Raw genomic sequence first — 15,142 nt, forward strand, 5'->3', positions numbered from 1 at the left:
CTACACCACCACAGGGCTCCCCACGGCGCGTGCAGAGCCCCCTCCTCACCCTCTGCCCCACGACAGTACCATCACCCATCACATACACGGGCGGTGATACCCAGGGACGCAGCAGAACTGTTTTTCATGTGGAGGTCAGCTTTGCTAAAGCCTGGTGAGATGGAAGGAGAAATCCATCATTAGCAGCCCGGCAGTTTCGGAAAGGGCAGGACAAACAGCTGGGTATCAGCGCTGGCCTGGCCCCGCCAGCACGGCACCGTCGAGGATGAACACGCGGGATGCAGATTAGCCTGGAAGCGGGACAGGGTGATTAATAAGTTAAACCCAACACCAGCACACGTCTGTTTAACAAACTTGGCTCCTTATCTGTCCAGGAATAGATTGCAAAATTATTCAAGAGTCTTCAGTGTAAATTGTTCTTAGTATAAGGATTGTTTAAATTGCAAACTGGGAATATTACAGTGAAGTGTACAAGGTATGTGGTAAATTATGTAACCAATTTGTGTAATTTATAAATTGAGTTACATAAATTAGCTACACAACATACAGCATGAATGTCAAATTGTCACAATAATAGCTCAGCATCAGATTAACTTGAGGATTAATCCAGACAGTACAAAGTCTGGATATAACAAATAAATATCAAATTGTATACCAACAGCTCAAGCTAGAACGTTATTGGCATCAATAAAACACAAACACTCAATTACTCATGGGGCAGAAAAAAAAAAAGGAAGCAGAGACAGCAGCAGCAGTTTGCAGAGCTATCCTCAGCCCCCATGTACCCTGGATGTTATTTTTCCCCAAGGTAACAGACAAAGGTTTATTTCTGCCACTTCTTTTCCACGAGTACTTTCTCACCTCTCCCAAAAACTCACTCAGTGTGAGCAAGACAGCGCTGGGCCAGGCTTGGCCCTTTTGGACACATGCAGAGGCATCGTGAGATGAAAGGTGCTTCTCTTGCAGCCTGCAGGTAGAGCCTTGTTCTATCTTGAAAACCCAGAAAGGTTTTTTTTTAGGCAGGATTCATGGGGACGTGGAATAACAAGAGAAAACGTTACAGACCCCTTTATAAATTGCTTAACCAAAAATAGAAGGCTGGGTGGAAATAACTCCTCTGGACCAAAGCACAGGGAGCCAGGAGCTTTGCCTGGGGAGCCCTGGCTGACAGTAGCGGGGTTGAGCCACGTTTCCTACTTCTTGCTGCACTGCCCACATTCACAGCAAATGCTAAAGGCGTCTGAGTTTCAGAATCTTTTACCTTGTACTCTTTATTAAAATTTAATTTTCTTTCAAGTTAAGAATGGCAGAGTTCTGTCTCCCAAGATGAGCTGTGATTATATTGTCATCTACTTGCCCAGGAGTGCTGGAAGGTCTGTAGCAGTGTTAAAGCATCAACTTTCAATCCCAGGGGTGACTAGGAAGTGATCTACAGCACAGTTCCCTCTAAGCACAACTTATTACAAACCTCCTCTGCTAATAGGTGGCCTTGGTTTTCCCAGAGAGCTGTGATGGCCTGGGCCTCCCAGGCAATCACCCAAGGTAAGCGCTGGTGGGCAGTGACCATGGTTGTGCTCAGAGGGATGATATAAGATAGACATAAAATTATGAAGATTCCTCTAACCTATACAGATCTATCCCCATCCACTGGCTGAAAATACCCTTGAACAAAACTACTGGAATTTTACAGCAGCAAAGAGCAACACAGGACCACCCGCAGCACCCAGAGATGACGTTTTGTTCTTCGAGGAACTGAAGAACCAGACCCTGCAGTCTGAGGGTGCTTCCAAGAAGATTATCGGCTTAGACTCGAGCTGAATTTCTCTCCTCTGCCTGTTTGGACACAGACTCAGCTGTGACCCTTTCCTTCAGGCTGCACAGTTCATTTTCCTGGGAAAGGGGAGGCAAGGCCAACCACTGGCGCGGTGGAACCGACAGCTGGCACTCACCTTTCATGGCTGGGTTTCATTAGGATTGCAGGGAAAGCAGCCACCGAGCACATTAAAGGCATTACTGTGGGTATTCCATTCCCTAAACTGCCCCCCAGCCTGGGAATGAATATTTCAGGGGACCAGAAGTCACTACATAAAACAGTAAGAACATAGGAGGAAAATAAAGAGCTGAGCATTTTCTCATTCTTTAATTTCTTCATCTCACAGACCTCCCAGCACCCGATTTAGGTTTGGAATAAGCCCCCAGGTAAGCCTCAGGCTGGACAACCCAGCCCTACAAGGCTGCCAGCGCCACAACAGCCTTCTGCTGTGCCCCGTCCCAGTGCCAAGATGCGATCCCTGGTGGCAAAAGGTGGCTTTGGAAACCTGTGACACACGGGGATGCTGGGCTCAGCCTACGTGCCGCGCGGGGCATCACAGCTGTGCGGTGCTGATCCACTTAATCCAATAAACGGCGGTCCAAGGAAATTATCACGAGTTGGCAACGGCACGCTGGAAGCTCAGGGGTAGAGGGAAAAACTCGCAGCACAAAGAAGGCTCGCAAAAGAAAAATAAGTAAATAAGGATTAAAGGGACTATGAAGGCTGTTTCACTGAAGCAGCCCATAAAGAGCAATTTCTCTTTCTTTTGTAAGCTTTTATTTTTGCCGATATGATTTAAGCTAAGTCCTGAACTGGCATTTCCCCCCCGGCTCGTTAAGAGCCGCAAAGCTTCGTCACAGTCACCAGCCAGGCTTCTTCAGCAGTTGAAAGGCTACTGAAGGAAAGTAAAGAATTAATTTTTTAAAAGCCACACTTGCTCACTGCTTTATCAAATGGCAAAAACTCAAATCTCTCCCTTGGTTCAGCCGCTCGGAGGGGGAATGCATGGCAGCCCTGGCAGAGTTCCTGTTTACTTGTTTTATGACGGTTGTAACGAGGAACCCATTAAATTAATAGCCGTGCTTTATTTTTAATGTTATGTTTAGCTAATCCTGACTTACAGTGGCACTCCCCATTCATAGAAAATAAAAATCAAACTCGCTATGACGATGGACTCCATCACCGAGAGAATGGATACAGAAGGATGTTCAAGCAGTCGTAGGAGGGAAAAAATAACACCCTTTTCATTCTTGCTGAGGGAGTGTCACTCATGTCCCTCAGCTGGTGCCCATTATAGAAATTAGCTCAGGCAGTTCAAGAACTAAATAATACAAAACCCATCTAAAGCTGCAAGAAAAATAATTGGCAGATGGAGCCATTCCAGCACCTCGGCGAGTGCCCAGCGCCACGCGGCAGAACAGAGCCCCTCAGAGCGGGGCTCCGGGCAGCCTCACGGCACGAGAGCTGAGGGTACCCCAGCACTGGGGGTGTTCTCATTGCCTGCAGGGTTTGAGTTCTCCATTCACACACCTCAGAGCACGTATGGAGGCTAAGGATGCAATCGGTCAAGGCGTACCCAAGATCTCGCACACAGCTCCTTGCGCAGGGCTCTTGCAAGGCAGCAGCTGCCCCAGAGCGGGTGCAGCCCGTGGAAACGAGTCCTTACTGCTACAGGAACCAGACACTTAAAAGGACCAGCAGCAGAGAACCCAAAAGGATTCCGAGTTTCCAGTGTGATGCTCAGAAAGCTGAGGCAGATCAAGGCTTCCTAGAGCTGCTCCAAGCCCTAGGTCCTTTCCTGCTCTGCAGTCTGGGTGACCGACTGTTTTTTCCAGACCTTAAACAGTGATGATAACTCTAAAAAAAATATATCTACAGAAAACAAATTGGAAACATACTTAGCTGCATGCCCCAGTTTGCTATAAATGTTAGCAGTAGGAGATGGGAGATGAAGACAACTTCCTCCACAGCTATCAACCCCCTGTTAGCTCAATATTCAAGGAGGATTTTGAAATTTAAAATTGAGTTTAATGGATCCATAAGAAGGTGAGCGGATCCTAGGTCTCCAAAAAGAGCCTTGTAAGCCAACAGGCTTTGATTGGGCTATTGTTAATTAGTAAATCTGTCCCAAAGATAGCAGAAATTGTATTTATTTCTAAACAAATTTCCTGAAAACAAAGGAGGAGGCAAGGCAAGAGCCCAAGCTCCCCCCAAATCCCTCAGCAACAAGTCCTTCATGCTACAGCCCCCACAAAGAGCCTCGCAGGGCAGCAAGACGAGCACTATCAGCAAACATCTCATAATACTCTGCACAAAAAGGAACTGCTGGATCGAGCACAAGCTCCTCCACCGAGGGAGAGCAGGAAGAACATCTAATTTAGGCCATTTGCAAGGGGAAAGCAGCTTCAGGTGCAGCTTGTTACATGCCCCGGAGGGAGCAGCTGATTTCATCTTTGACTTGGAAACTAAACTTTCTTTGCTGCTCTCCCGAGCAGGATGACAAAGGAAAGTTCTTTGCCATGTGCTTGCTGACCTGTGTAAAAAGTCTGAAAAGAGCACGTGTGTCATTAAATTCAAGGCGCTTTTGACATGGAGCCCTCCTGAGACCAACAGCTGCTCCGTTTGCTCCCTCTAGCTTTGCCCCAGGCTGTGCAACCACCACTCTGCCGGCGTAATTAACACCGGGGTGGGAGGCAGAGGGGCATCATTACTGCCCTGAACAAGCTCAGCACTCAGACGACTGCTGGTCCAGGCTAATCACTTCGGTCCACATCACCCTTCAGTCCCCCAGCACGTCAGCCTAGGAGACCCAGGGAAGTGACGGGAAGCCAAGGCGCGCACAAAGAGCAGAGCGATAAGGCTGACAGATAAGGAGGTCGTGAGAATTGGTGCAGGAATATCACATCCCTCCCCTCCCAGGATGATAAAAATGAAAATCTAAAACTAAAAGGGAGAGCAGGTGCGGGGCTGCGGCCCCGCAGGGCTCTGAACAGCCCATCAAGGCTGCCACAAGTTTCCTGGGGTGCTGCGCCAGCTGAAAAGAGAAAAGGGTGCGACAGCTCCCTGGGGTGGCAGGAAGAGCTGCTGCAGTTGTAGGCTGTATTTTAACCAGGTGCATCTAATTACAGCAGCTGTGCGAGGCACTGGGAAGGGAGGAGAGGAGAGGCCTTGTATCCACACTGCTTCTAACCTAAAAAGAGCAAGTCACCAGGCAAACTGAAGAACGTGGTCCCGAGATGCGCAGAAGGCTGGCAATGAAGCGTTTTAAGGGCATCAGACGTAAACGATTCAGCGACAAGCTACAGACAAACACTTTTAACCAGTTTGGAAATAAAAAATAACAACAACCCGAAAGACAAATGGAAAAATTCCGCCTAGGAAAGGAGCGCACAGCACGAGATCACAGGATTCAGCAGACTATAAAATAGGAAATGAGACTTACTCTTCTCCCCCTACAGCTACACAAAACCCTCCTACATAGATTATAGACACGCTTGGCAATTGCCTTCCTCCTCCAGCCTCTCTTGGTGTGGACAAGGCAGAGTTGGTAGAAGCCTGAATGCAGAGAGGATATTAGATAAAACATCTTGCAAAGCCAAGTGTGAAATATTAACAACAGGAGGCAACGGGTTGTGTTTATATGCAAGATCACAAATTTGGTGCTTAGAGAGCCTGAGATGTCCTTGCACGCTGGAATCTCAAAGTGCTTGTTGAATGTTTCATTTAAAAAGCTACTGAAGCCGACTGGAAAATTTCTATCAGTTCTGTTATTTGCTGTATCTCCTCTAACTTTGCTGTTTGTGTTCTTTTTCCTTCCCACAACACCAAGAAATGATGCACGAATAAAAAGGTTGTTCCTTCATTCATCTGGCCAGTTTTAAAACAATTCCTACTTGTAAAGCGGGCTCTCCGAAAACCTGTATTTTTACATGAAATTACCACAATTGTGCACGCTGCAGCTGAATTACTGGATGCACTCGTACACCCAATTACCCAATTTGCACACAGAACTGCAGAAACCAGGCAGGCAAAATGGACGTGCAGCTGTTTGGCTGAATGGAGCATCGAGCCGAACTGCATCTGGCACTGGGCCGTTTGGGTTTTAGTAGGTGAAAAAGGTCACAGATATTCCTGGGCACCAAAGAGCTCCTTTTCATCCAGCACGTGCAGCACAGACAGCAGTGTGGCTCGCTGCCTGTATCCTACCTCAAACTTGCCTTGGAGGGAACTGCCTCCAATTCAGCTCCTACAAAAGCCTCAGCCCGTGCTTATCCTCATTGTCCAAGCTTCCCATTAGTGCCAACTGTGACGGGGGCTGTGTGATAAGGCCATCTATTCAACCCTGGCCACCAGGCTCCAGGAATAATGATCTCTGCTGCTCTGGAATGTAACTGACACCTGCTGTCACAATCCTGCATGGAAAAAAAATAATAATGCTCTGGATAGCCAACAGGCAGTCAAGGAGAAACAGAAGGAGAGGGAGCCTAAGAGCAGATGCGGAGCTTCTTCCTTCTTTGCAAGGGCCTCAGTAATACGGTAGCAGAGGAAAAAAAAAAAAAAAAAAGAATAAGAATAGTAGCAGGGGGAAAAAAAGAGTAAGAATAGTAGCAGGGAAAAAAAAATACACTCAAAGCTGTAGTACCTGTAGATTTTTCACTCAGGTGGCTTCTGAGGCTCTGCAAATTGAGCTTCATCTTTGGCAGTTTCCTATTGACATCTCTCCTCATCATTTTTTTTCCCGAGGCTCAGATATTCAAGCTGATGATCAGGGCAACAGCAGCAACAAATCCACTCATGGGCCCTATGCAACACCAAAGGAAGGGGCTGTCTGGAAGGCAGAGGAGACCGCAATCCCCACAGCACAGGATCACCAGGAGGTTTGCAGACTTTCATCAGAGAGTATCCAAAATCAAACCTAGCGTGGCCAGACAGATTTTCCAACTCTAAGGCTACATGATGAACCAACTTCTGGCCTCAGAGGCTACCAGAGACCAAGGGTTAGGCAAGCCAGTACTGAAGGGGGATGATGTGCAAGAGGTGTATTTTTAACTAATAATTGAGCAGTCTCTCGTCTGGAGGTGCTGGATGGCCTGAGAGTGCCTCTCTGTCCTTGCTGGGCTGCACAACAGCCGCAGTGCACCTGGCCAGCATTAGCTGGAGATGTTACATTTATGATTTTATGGCTGATTTTTTTTCCCCTACCCTCTATCAATTGAGTTCACTGTCTGAACGATCACATCTGTTTATGTTCCACAGACACCTGCATATCTTGAGATGACAGCAACTCCCTGAATGCTGTAATCAGTTATTTCTCAACAGAGGAATTGCCAATTTGGTAAATAAAGCTCATTATAAAAGAACATGGAAATGTATTACAGTTGCCTAACAGAGAAAATTGTCCAGCGCCGCCACATAATCAGCCCTGGCATCATAGTCCCCCCCAATTTAGGGCAGCTGAAATAATGACATGCAAATAACTCATGCCAAAGCAACACTGGATGGGGGCAAGAGGAAAATGAGGAAGAGACAAAATAGGTATTTTTCTCTTCAGACCAACAATAATTTAAAATCTAGTCAGCGACAGGCCTTGCTGCTCCAAATTTCCACACGTGGTGTCAGAAGTCCTGCGGCTCTGCAGAACCTGACTATGGCAAGCGGATCCAAAAGCCAGCACGGCAGCCACAGCAGCAGCCCAGCCAACGCTGCTGCAAACAGGTGTGAGCGTACAAAGTGTCCTACTTTGGTTTGGAAACTTCTCTTTCTTCCTCCGGGGACAGCAAGTTTGACCTGCACGGTGATAAAAAGCTGGAGTTGTTGCAAGATCTGAGACTAACAATGAGCCACGGGTAGGCAAACACTTCTGAGAGAGGAGAGAGTTGTGGCATCAACGATCCATAAGAAGGAGAGGAATTTTGTTGCTTTAATGAAGACATGAAGCTTTAAGTTAATGCCTAAAGGAAAGAGATGAAGCAGGGAAAACAGTTTTCAGCCCCCCTCATCCATTAATCATCCTCCATCATCCATCTTCATAAATACTGCCCTAAACTCTGACATGACCTCCAAAAATTCACGTTCACACTTCAGAGTCTGTCAGCTACAGTCAAGGAGGACACGAGCAGCAAACTGCCAAATGGAGGAGAGGCCACAGCCAGAGAAAGGGGATGAAGTTACCAAGCTAGACCTGCTCCCCTGTTTTGCTGTCTTCAGCAAATCTGTTGCACCTACCTCTTGGAGGATGAGATGTCAGACACACACAGCTCCCGCTGTGCCTCGGCTCCACACAGAGGGCACAAAACCAGCACGAGGCTGAAAGGGATGGCATTTTGTGGCAGAGAAAGGAGCTGTGCACAAGAGCTGGTGCAAAGAAAGATAACCAGGGCCCTGCATTCAGCAGGAAAAGGGTTTTTCAGCATGATTCACCAACACCAGCCAGGACTTTGCACTCTTCCAAGTACTTTCAAATAAGCCAAACTCATTCAGCCTGAGACCAAAACGAACGAGTTCTGTGATTTATAAACTACGACTGGAAATACTTCTATTCCCCGCACTTGGTGGGAGTTTTTGTTGGCACAGGTAGGAGGCAGAAAATGGCAATCTGCAAACTCATGGGACTGAAAGCATCTCACAGCACACAGTGACCATTAAACACTTTATTGTTTAGGAGGGAACCTTGGAAGGGAAGGAACGAGCCTGCTGGTATAACCAATGGGAGCATGCTAGGAACAGTTAATCCCAACAGGCTAGTCAGGGTTATTTCCAAGTACTTCAGACCCTTTTTTTCTGGAGCAAATGGACAAAGATAACAGCTCTTGAAACTCAGACATGGGTCGGTGAAACAAAAGCTAGCACAGGGTGAACTAGGCCTGTGCAGGGCAAACCTCCAAGCTACAAGCTGTGCTGGGGTCAAGACAACTTTTTGCATTGTATTACAATAAAAAAAAAGGAAGCAGTAGTGTTCCCCTCTCCCAGGACCCTCCTCCCAACTCTAGAAGCATCCACCGAGACCAATACATGCAGGCAATTAGAAGAGGAATCACGTCGTTGTCTTGGACCGCGAAGGGCAGAAGGCACCAGATTTGGTCAGCATCTATCCAGAAGGGTGCTGGGCCTTCCAAAGGCGTCTGTGGTCCCTGTCCTCTGCTCCTTGGCGGCTGACGTTTACCCAGAGTTAACTAACAGCTCCTGGAAGGAAAAGGAGACAAAGGAACAGGCAGCAAGTTAGCTGTTGACCTTGGACTGCTTCTTTCAGGAACAAAGGAGCGATGCTGGCTGGGGCGAGACCTCAGAGAATCCCTCAGAAAATTTATCAAGTATTGCCTTCTGCAAAGCACAGTAAGACATTCAGGGGGACAGAGGACTGCAGAAGCAAGAGAGCAGGTCATGATATCAAAGGCAAGACTGATCCTGTGAACTAGAATATATGGTCAGTTGTAAATGATTGGGACTTATAAACCTGATGGCCTGCAGCAGGAAAGGCTGCAGGTTCTGCTAAGCGGAAGGAGTAGGCAGAGCTCTAAGTCCCAGCCTCAGCAGGACACAGGAGCACTTTGATTAGCTGCTGCCAAACGTGCATACACCTCTCATACCATTTTGTAAATGATACATCCTCAGATCCTGCAAGTATGTGCTCATGAGCTGTGGCCTTTGTGGGGGTAGAAGCAAGAGGCTTTAGACCTTTTGAGATGGAGGCTGCAGAGCTAGCTGTGGTCTCTTCCTATTTTATCTTCTCACTCCTAAAAATTCAAAGAAATAATCCAATAGCACCATGTGGACGAGCACACACGTGGCATCAGCTGTAACACCTCTCCCCACTGGGGATCTGTGGTATTGACGTTGGACCCTACCTCAAAGCCCAGGTAATCAGCTCTCATGGGGCAGCACCAACACCTCTGTGACAATGACACTAAGAGCAGAATCACGTGGAGTGATCCCATCAGCTTGCTACCTTCTTCTCATGCTCTGGCTAGGTATCCTTCCAAAATGGGAGACAGAGCAGAGAGACCTACCTGCATTCAGAGGACCTTGCTAAACCCAACTACAGCCAGATAACCGCAGTTAGCTGCAGGGGATTTCGTCACCCAGCTGCCTAGGGCTGGACTGGTGCTCCTTCTACTCCTTGTGTAACAAGGCTTTCTTAGGTAAGAGGCTGTGCTTCCTTGAAAGTGAATCAGAAAGGAGAACATCATAGATTAATGCTGCTACCACGCTCGGCAGAAGGTGATGGTGTCATCTGGGCCACGTGTGCACAGCAAGCTGCTATTCAGTGCCTTACACCTGCAGAGTCAGCGCATTCAGCCCACACTGACCATGCATCTCCACAGACAGCCCCGTCTCTAACAACAATGAACTGGAAAGGCTTCAAAGGATTTGAGAATTAAGAGAAAATTGTTTGCCAAATTATTTAGACAAAGCTTATCCAGAAATCTGACAAATGAACCATCAATATTACTCGACTGACTCTAATTTCCCAGGTAATTTTTCTCATCATTACTGACTTAGAAGTTTTGCACAGAGCAATACATTTTAAAAACTCCAGCAGCATTCAGACAAATTGTAATGAGCAAAGCAGCAACAACTCACAATCAATTCTGCAATACAGTAATTTGCTGCATTCACACTGTAACACTTCAGTTAAGTGTCAAGGAACGCTACATTTTGTGACAAAGCCACTGATGTGGCCACTCCGCTGTTAACCCTTACAGAAGGCAATAAAGCCTTTTCTTTCAAGCAATTTAAAAAAAAAAAAAGAAAAAGCACTGTTACACAATTTCATGTTCTTAATCATAACTACATTCTTCTACGTGTTTCAGGAGAAAACGCGAAGAGCCAGCACTTAACCTCAATCAATTCTTTCCAGCCCAGCCCATCCACGTACTGGGGACACGTCCAGCTGGAGGCTCGCAAGCGCTCCTCCTGCAGAAACACCAGGCTCCGTCTCACTGGGGATGACTAAGCTTTCTGAAAACCTTTCGCACAGTGAGCGCTGGCCCCAGAGCTGATGAGATGCCAGACAGGCGAGACACCAATTTCCTGCCGTGCAGCTCGCACCAAGGGAAGTTTCTGTGAGCGAAGGATGCAGGTAACGATACCGTCAATCAGCCCGCGACGCTCCCAGTGGCGGCCAGATCCAACTGCCTCCAAGCCCAACCTGCGCTGGATGGAGTGACTGATGGATTTCCCTTCCCTCCTCGGGGCAGGATGCTCGGGGAGGCTGGCACTTCTCATGGACTGGAGCTAACAACGTGGGGGCCAAAGGCAGAGAGAGCAGAGGTCTCCTCTGCCAGGCACTGCCGAGTGTCGCACAGCTGCTGCACGCTGCACAGAGGAAGCTCTGAAGGCCTCGTGGTCTGTTAGCACATCGCATAAGAATATGCTCGTTACCATATGCACATCATTGTTTTCACTGTTCCCAGGCCATCAGTTCATAAACCTGTGGCTTACTGCTGAAAAGCATAATGGCTTTGATTTCATGCCTTGAACGCTGCATAGGAGGATGCCACAGCTCCAAGACCAGAACAACTCCTTGCTAAGCCAGCTGTTTACACGTGTTTCATTTCCAGCTAGCTCTGCAACCACGCTGATACGGATTTGGTGCCCCTCGGTTCCTTTCCAACCTGGAGCCCTCCGTGCAAGATGCCACTGGACTGCCACAACGCCTACCTTGGGCAGGAGGAGCCCAGAAAGGGAAGGAGAAGCCTTCCCTGTGCTTCTCCCATAAGGGCCAGCAGCAGCCTCAGGGCCAGCGAGCCTCAGCGAGAAGATTTGTCAATGCAGCACTCTCGTGTTCCTCCTCCTTCGCTGTCAGCCTGCATCCCAGCGCCACAGCTCGGGCTGCCCGGTGTCCTCTCCGCCTTGCCCTGTGCCTCGGCTCTTGGCCTCGCCTGCCAGGGAAGGAACCTTCCTCCCCGAAAGCCAGGCCTTGAAGAGCCTCCTCCCCTTGGGCTCTCCAGGATGCTGTTTGCCAAGCCTCAGCTGTATTTATTTACCCAGCCTTCAGTCTCGCAGGGGCAAACCCTGCAGGTTTCCTCCAGCGAACACGGCGCCTTTGCTCTGACGCTCCTTCAGGCGGTCACACCAGGGCGCTTGCACATACGGGCTCTGCAGAGCTACGAGGAAATCCGAAGGCATATCCCCATGATTAATGACGCCGTGCACTCAGGGTGTCAGTGACAAAGTAGAAATTAATCTCCACAGCTCCCAGCGCTGCACCGTGCGCAGGGAGCTTTCTCCAAACCAGAACACCCGTTGGCACGCGGCTTCAGGAACACGACCGCCCGACTTCTGCACCTCTGTTAGTCTGGGAAGAGGTAAAAACAAAGTACCACAGGCCTCACCTGTCCTAAGGCGGGTGTTCAAGGCCTTTCAGCTGGGGAAGGCATTTGTTGTGTGGCTATTAGCGCCCCGACGCCTTGCAAGGGACATTTGAGTCACTCTGCGGTGATGTATGCTGGAGGTATTTTTTGGTTATGTGCAATTTGTCCTGTTGCACGCAGGGTACTGGGCATTTTGCAGAGCAGCTGTGCTGACGGATGGATCCCAGCCCTTCCCTGCCGTGTAGCTCTCGCGCAGAGAAGCCGCTCCGTCTCCCTCATCCTTCAAGAGCCCAACACTTGCTGTCCTTGGGCTTGGAATACGAAGGGGCAGCAGCATGCCAGGCAGCAACAAAAAGCATTAATTCAAAAAGCTATGAAGAGAGTTTTGTTTTCCCTCTTCTCTGTGCTGGTGTTAATGGCTTTGCACAGCAGAGAAGTTCACCCCGTGACTTCTTGGCTGCTTCTCCAGATGGTGCCTCCAAAGCCAGCCCACCGGCGGAGAGGGCGCCTCCCAACGTGCTTGCAGGACGCGCTGTCACAACGCCCCAGAGTGTTTCCACATGCAAGTCCCCCGGTCCAAATACCTCACAACCAAGAAAGAGAAGCAGTTTTGCTGGTCGCCTTCCCCTTCCTCGTTCTCTCTTGACTCAGGAGAGCCGCCACGCTGTTTGCTTTGCCCTGCCCTGACGCCTCCCATCGCTTTGCGTTGCCGCATCGCAAGTTATTTACTAGCGCGGCTCATCCCTGGCAGTTCGGAGACTCACCTGTTTGTTCACGCATTATAACATTGATTTCCTCCAGCCGATTGTTCTGATCATTGTTCTAACTCGGAGAGAGCTCCCGTCATTAGCCTTGCTTAACGGGAAATGTTTTGCCACCGACCGAGAAGCTCGGCAGTCACCAGGCTGCAGGAAAAATCAGCCCAGCTGGGGGCTGCACCTCCCCGCTGCGCCGCGAGCCCCGGCCCTCGCGGCGGGGAGCGGGGAAGGCAACGCTCAGCTCTTTTGATTTTGGCCACGTGCTGGAAAATAGCGGGGCCAGGAGGAACAAACAGCCTTCTGCGGAGGGTCACCACTGAAAGGACGGCTGTTAATTAATCAGCGTACAAACCGAGGACGGGTTTTTGTTCGATCGGTGTTAATTGCGTTTAATCTCGTTCTCACCGTTAAGAAAAGCCACCGGGCCGGGCTGATGTTGCCAGCGCCTGCCCTGCGGATTCCACCCACGTTCGGGAGGCGAAGCAGGAGGAGAAAAGCAATGGCAAGAAGGGAAATAACCCTTCCTCGCCCCTTCTGCGTCGCTGCACAACTCCATCGGGGCTGTTCCATTATTTAAACAATTTTTGTTTTCCAATAAAATTACACAGGAGCTCAAAGGATGAGAATCAGACATGGAGCATTTCACTGCTCGTTGTTCTTGCTCTCCTGGGTACTGGCTCAGAGCTTGGCTAACCCGCACAGCCCTGGCTATCCGGCCTCTGTAAAGGATTGAAATTAAGAAAATCACTTCTGCGAGGCAGTGCCTGTTTTTCGGGGCCGGGCTGATCCCAACAGACCTGCCCATGCCCCTCTGAAGGATGTGCAGCTGCTGACTGCCATGGCCATCGGCTCGGCCACAGCATCCCTCCTCTGCTTGCTGCTGCCCACAGCTCCACCGCGTGCCGAAGGATGCCGAACTCTGCCTTCCATGAAAACACGAAGCAGTATTTGCTACCGAACAACCTCTGAGCTCATTTGCCTCGTAACTCAGGGTGTGTTTGAAGCCTGAATGTCCGAGGCAAACCAGCAGCACATGCACGAGCAGCTTGGCTTTGATTTCGGGACAGGACCCCGTGCACAGCTGCCTGCTCGGGAAGGGAGAGGACCCGCTCCCACCTGCAGGAGCCCGGCCTCAGGGCACGGGGACAGCTCGTGCACATCACGTGGAGCCTGGGGTGGCAGATTGCATGCCTACCATCTTATTGCTTCTGCAAGGGCCTTGCATTTTTCCAAATCAGTCTCAAGAACAACAACAATCGAGGCTGGGCACCGTCTGCGCCTTTCCCCCGCGGCAGCACAGCACTTGCCCAAGCCGGTGCTGCAGTTGATCAGATTTCCTTTATCCCTCGACAAGTGTTAGTCCCATCGCCTCTCGCCGCATAAAGAGGACGTAGCACAAGTGCTGGGAAGGACTGGCTGAGTTTTAAGTGGTCTGAAATGGCTCCACTAGACTTGGTCAAGATTGCTTTAAAATCATTTCCCTTTAGGATGGGCGACCCTCTCTCTTTACAGCCGGCATAACGATTCTGCCTCGGGGGTGGTAATTACATCCCGCTATCTATCCCCATCAGAAGTGCACACTGCCAGCACTATACCACACTTCTGCAATGAGCTGAGAGACAAGAATGCACGGGGAAAGGGAGATAACCCTGGGCACCCCTCTGCTCCACAGCCGGAGGCACCCCTCGCGTTTTGCAAACTCAAGGATTAGCCCCCGGGAGGGAGGAAGGGCTCCAGGATACGGAGCGCGTTTCCAAAGCGGAACAACGGGAACTTGTACAAATTCAGCTCTGGTTTTGTAAGAATTAAAATGAACTTCACCCAACTGTGAACATCCGTTGCCAGAGCCAAAAGGAATGGAAAACCACTCACTGATGCAACAGAATTTCATTATTTCAAACCCTACGCCCGACGTAGCCAAAAATTAAGGACAGGCAACAGTAGCGTCGTTGCTGGGGACAATTGGCTGCAGGAGTTTGACTGGGGAGCTGCCAAGCTGTGCCCTGAGCAATGAAATACAATGAAACAGCATACACAAAAAAAGACACCTTCCCTGTACTCATTCCTGCTCTTGCCACCAGGCCCCAGGATAACCAGGGGGAAAATAAAAGGAAAAAAATAATCCCAGAAAACGAGAGACTTTGGATTAAGTTGTGTAAATGACCTGTTACCTCCTATCAGGGGGAAGAAAGAGATGCAATAAATACCTGCAAAGCCATTCCAGTGCTTCAGATTGAATGAATTCCAGAAATGGAAAG

General features: G+C 49.3%; 1 protein-coding gene across 5 annotated transcripts in view; it reads right to left on the reverse strand.

The window, feature by feature from the left end:
* CHCHD6 (coiled-coil-helix-coiled-coil-helix domain containing 6) overlaps positions 1–15,142 on the reverse strand; it is a 120,724-nt gene that overhangs the window by 5,690 nt on the left and 99,892 nt on the right. For 2 of the 5 annotated variants that reach the window (XM_084531157.1, XM_084531154.1), the window contains one exon: positions 8,449–8,995. The exons of 2 other annotated variants lie outside the window; for them this stretch is intronic. In XM_084531157.1, coding sequence (XP_084387283.1) covers positions 8,972–8,995 — 24 coding nt within the window. In that variant the 3' untranslated portion in view covers positions 8,449–8,971. Of the gene's footprint in view, positions 1–8,448; positions 8,996–9,399; positions 9,547–15,142 lie in introns of those variants that run through there. One more of the 5 variants, XR_014696530.1, reaches the window with a different exon arrangement.

Source organism: Aythya ferina (assembly GCF_964211825.1).
Source record: "Aythya ferina genome assembly, chromosome: 10".
NCBI classification, from domain to species: domain Eukaryota; kingdom Metazoa; phylum Chordata; class Aves; order Anseriformes; family Anatidae; genus Aythya; species Aythya ferina.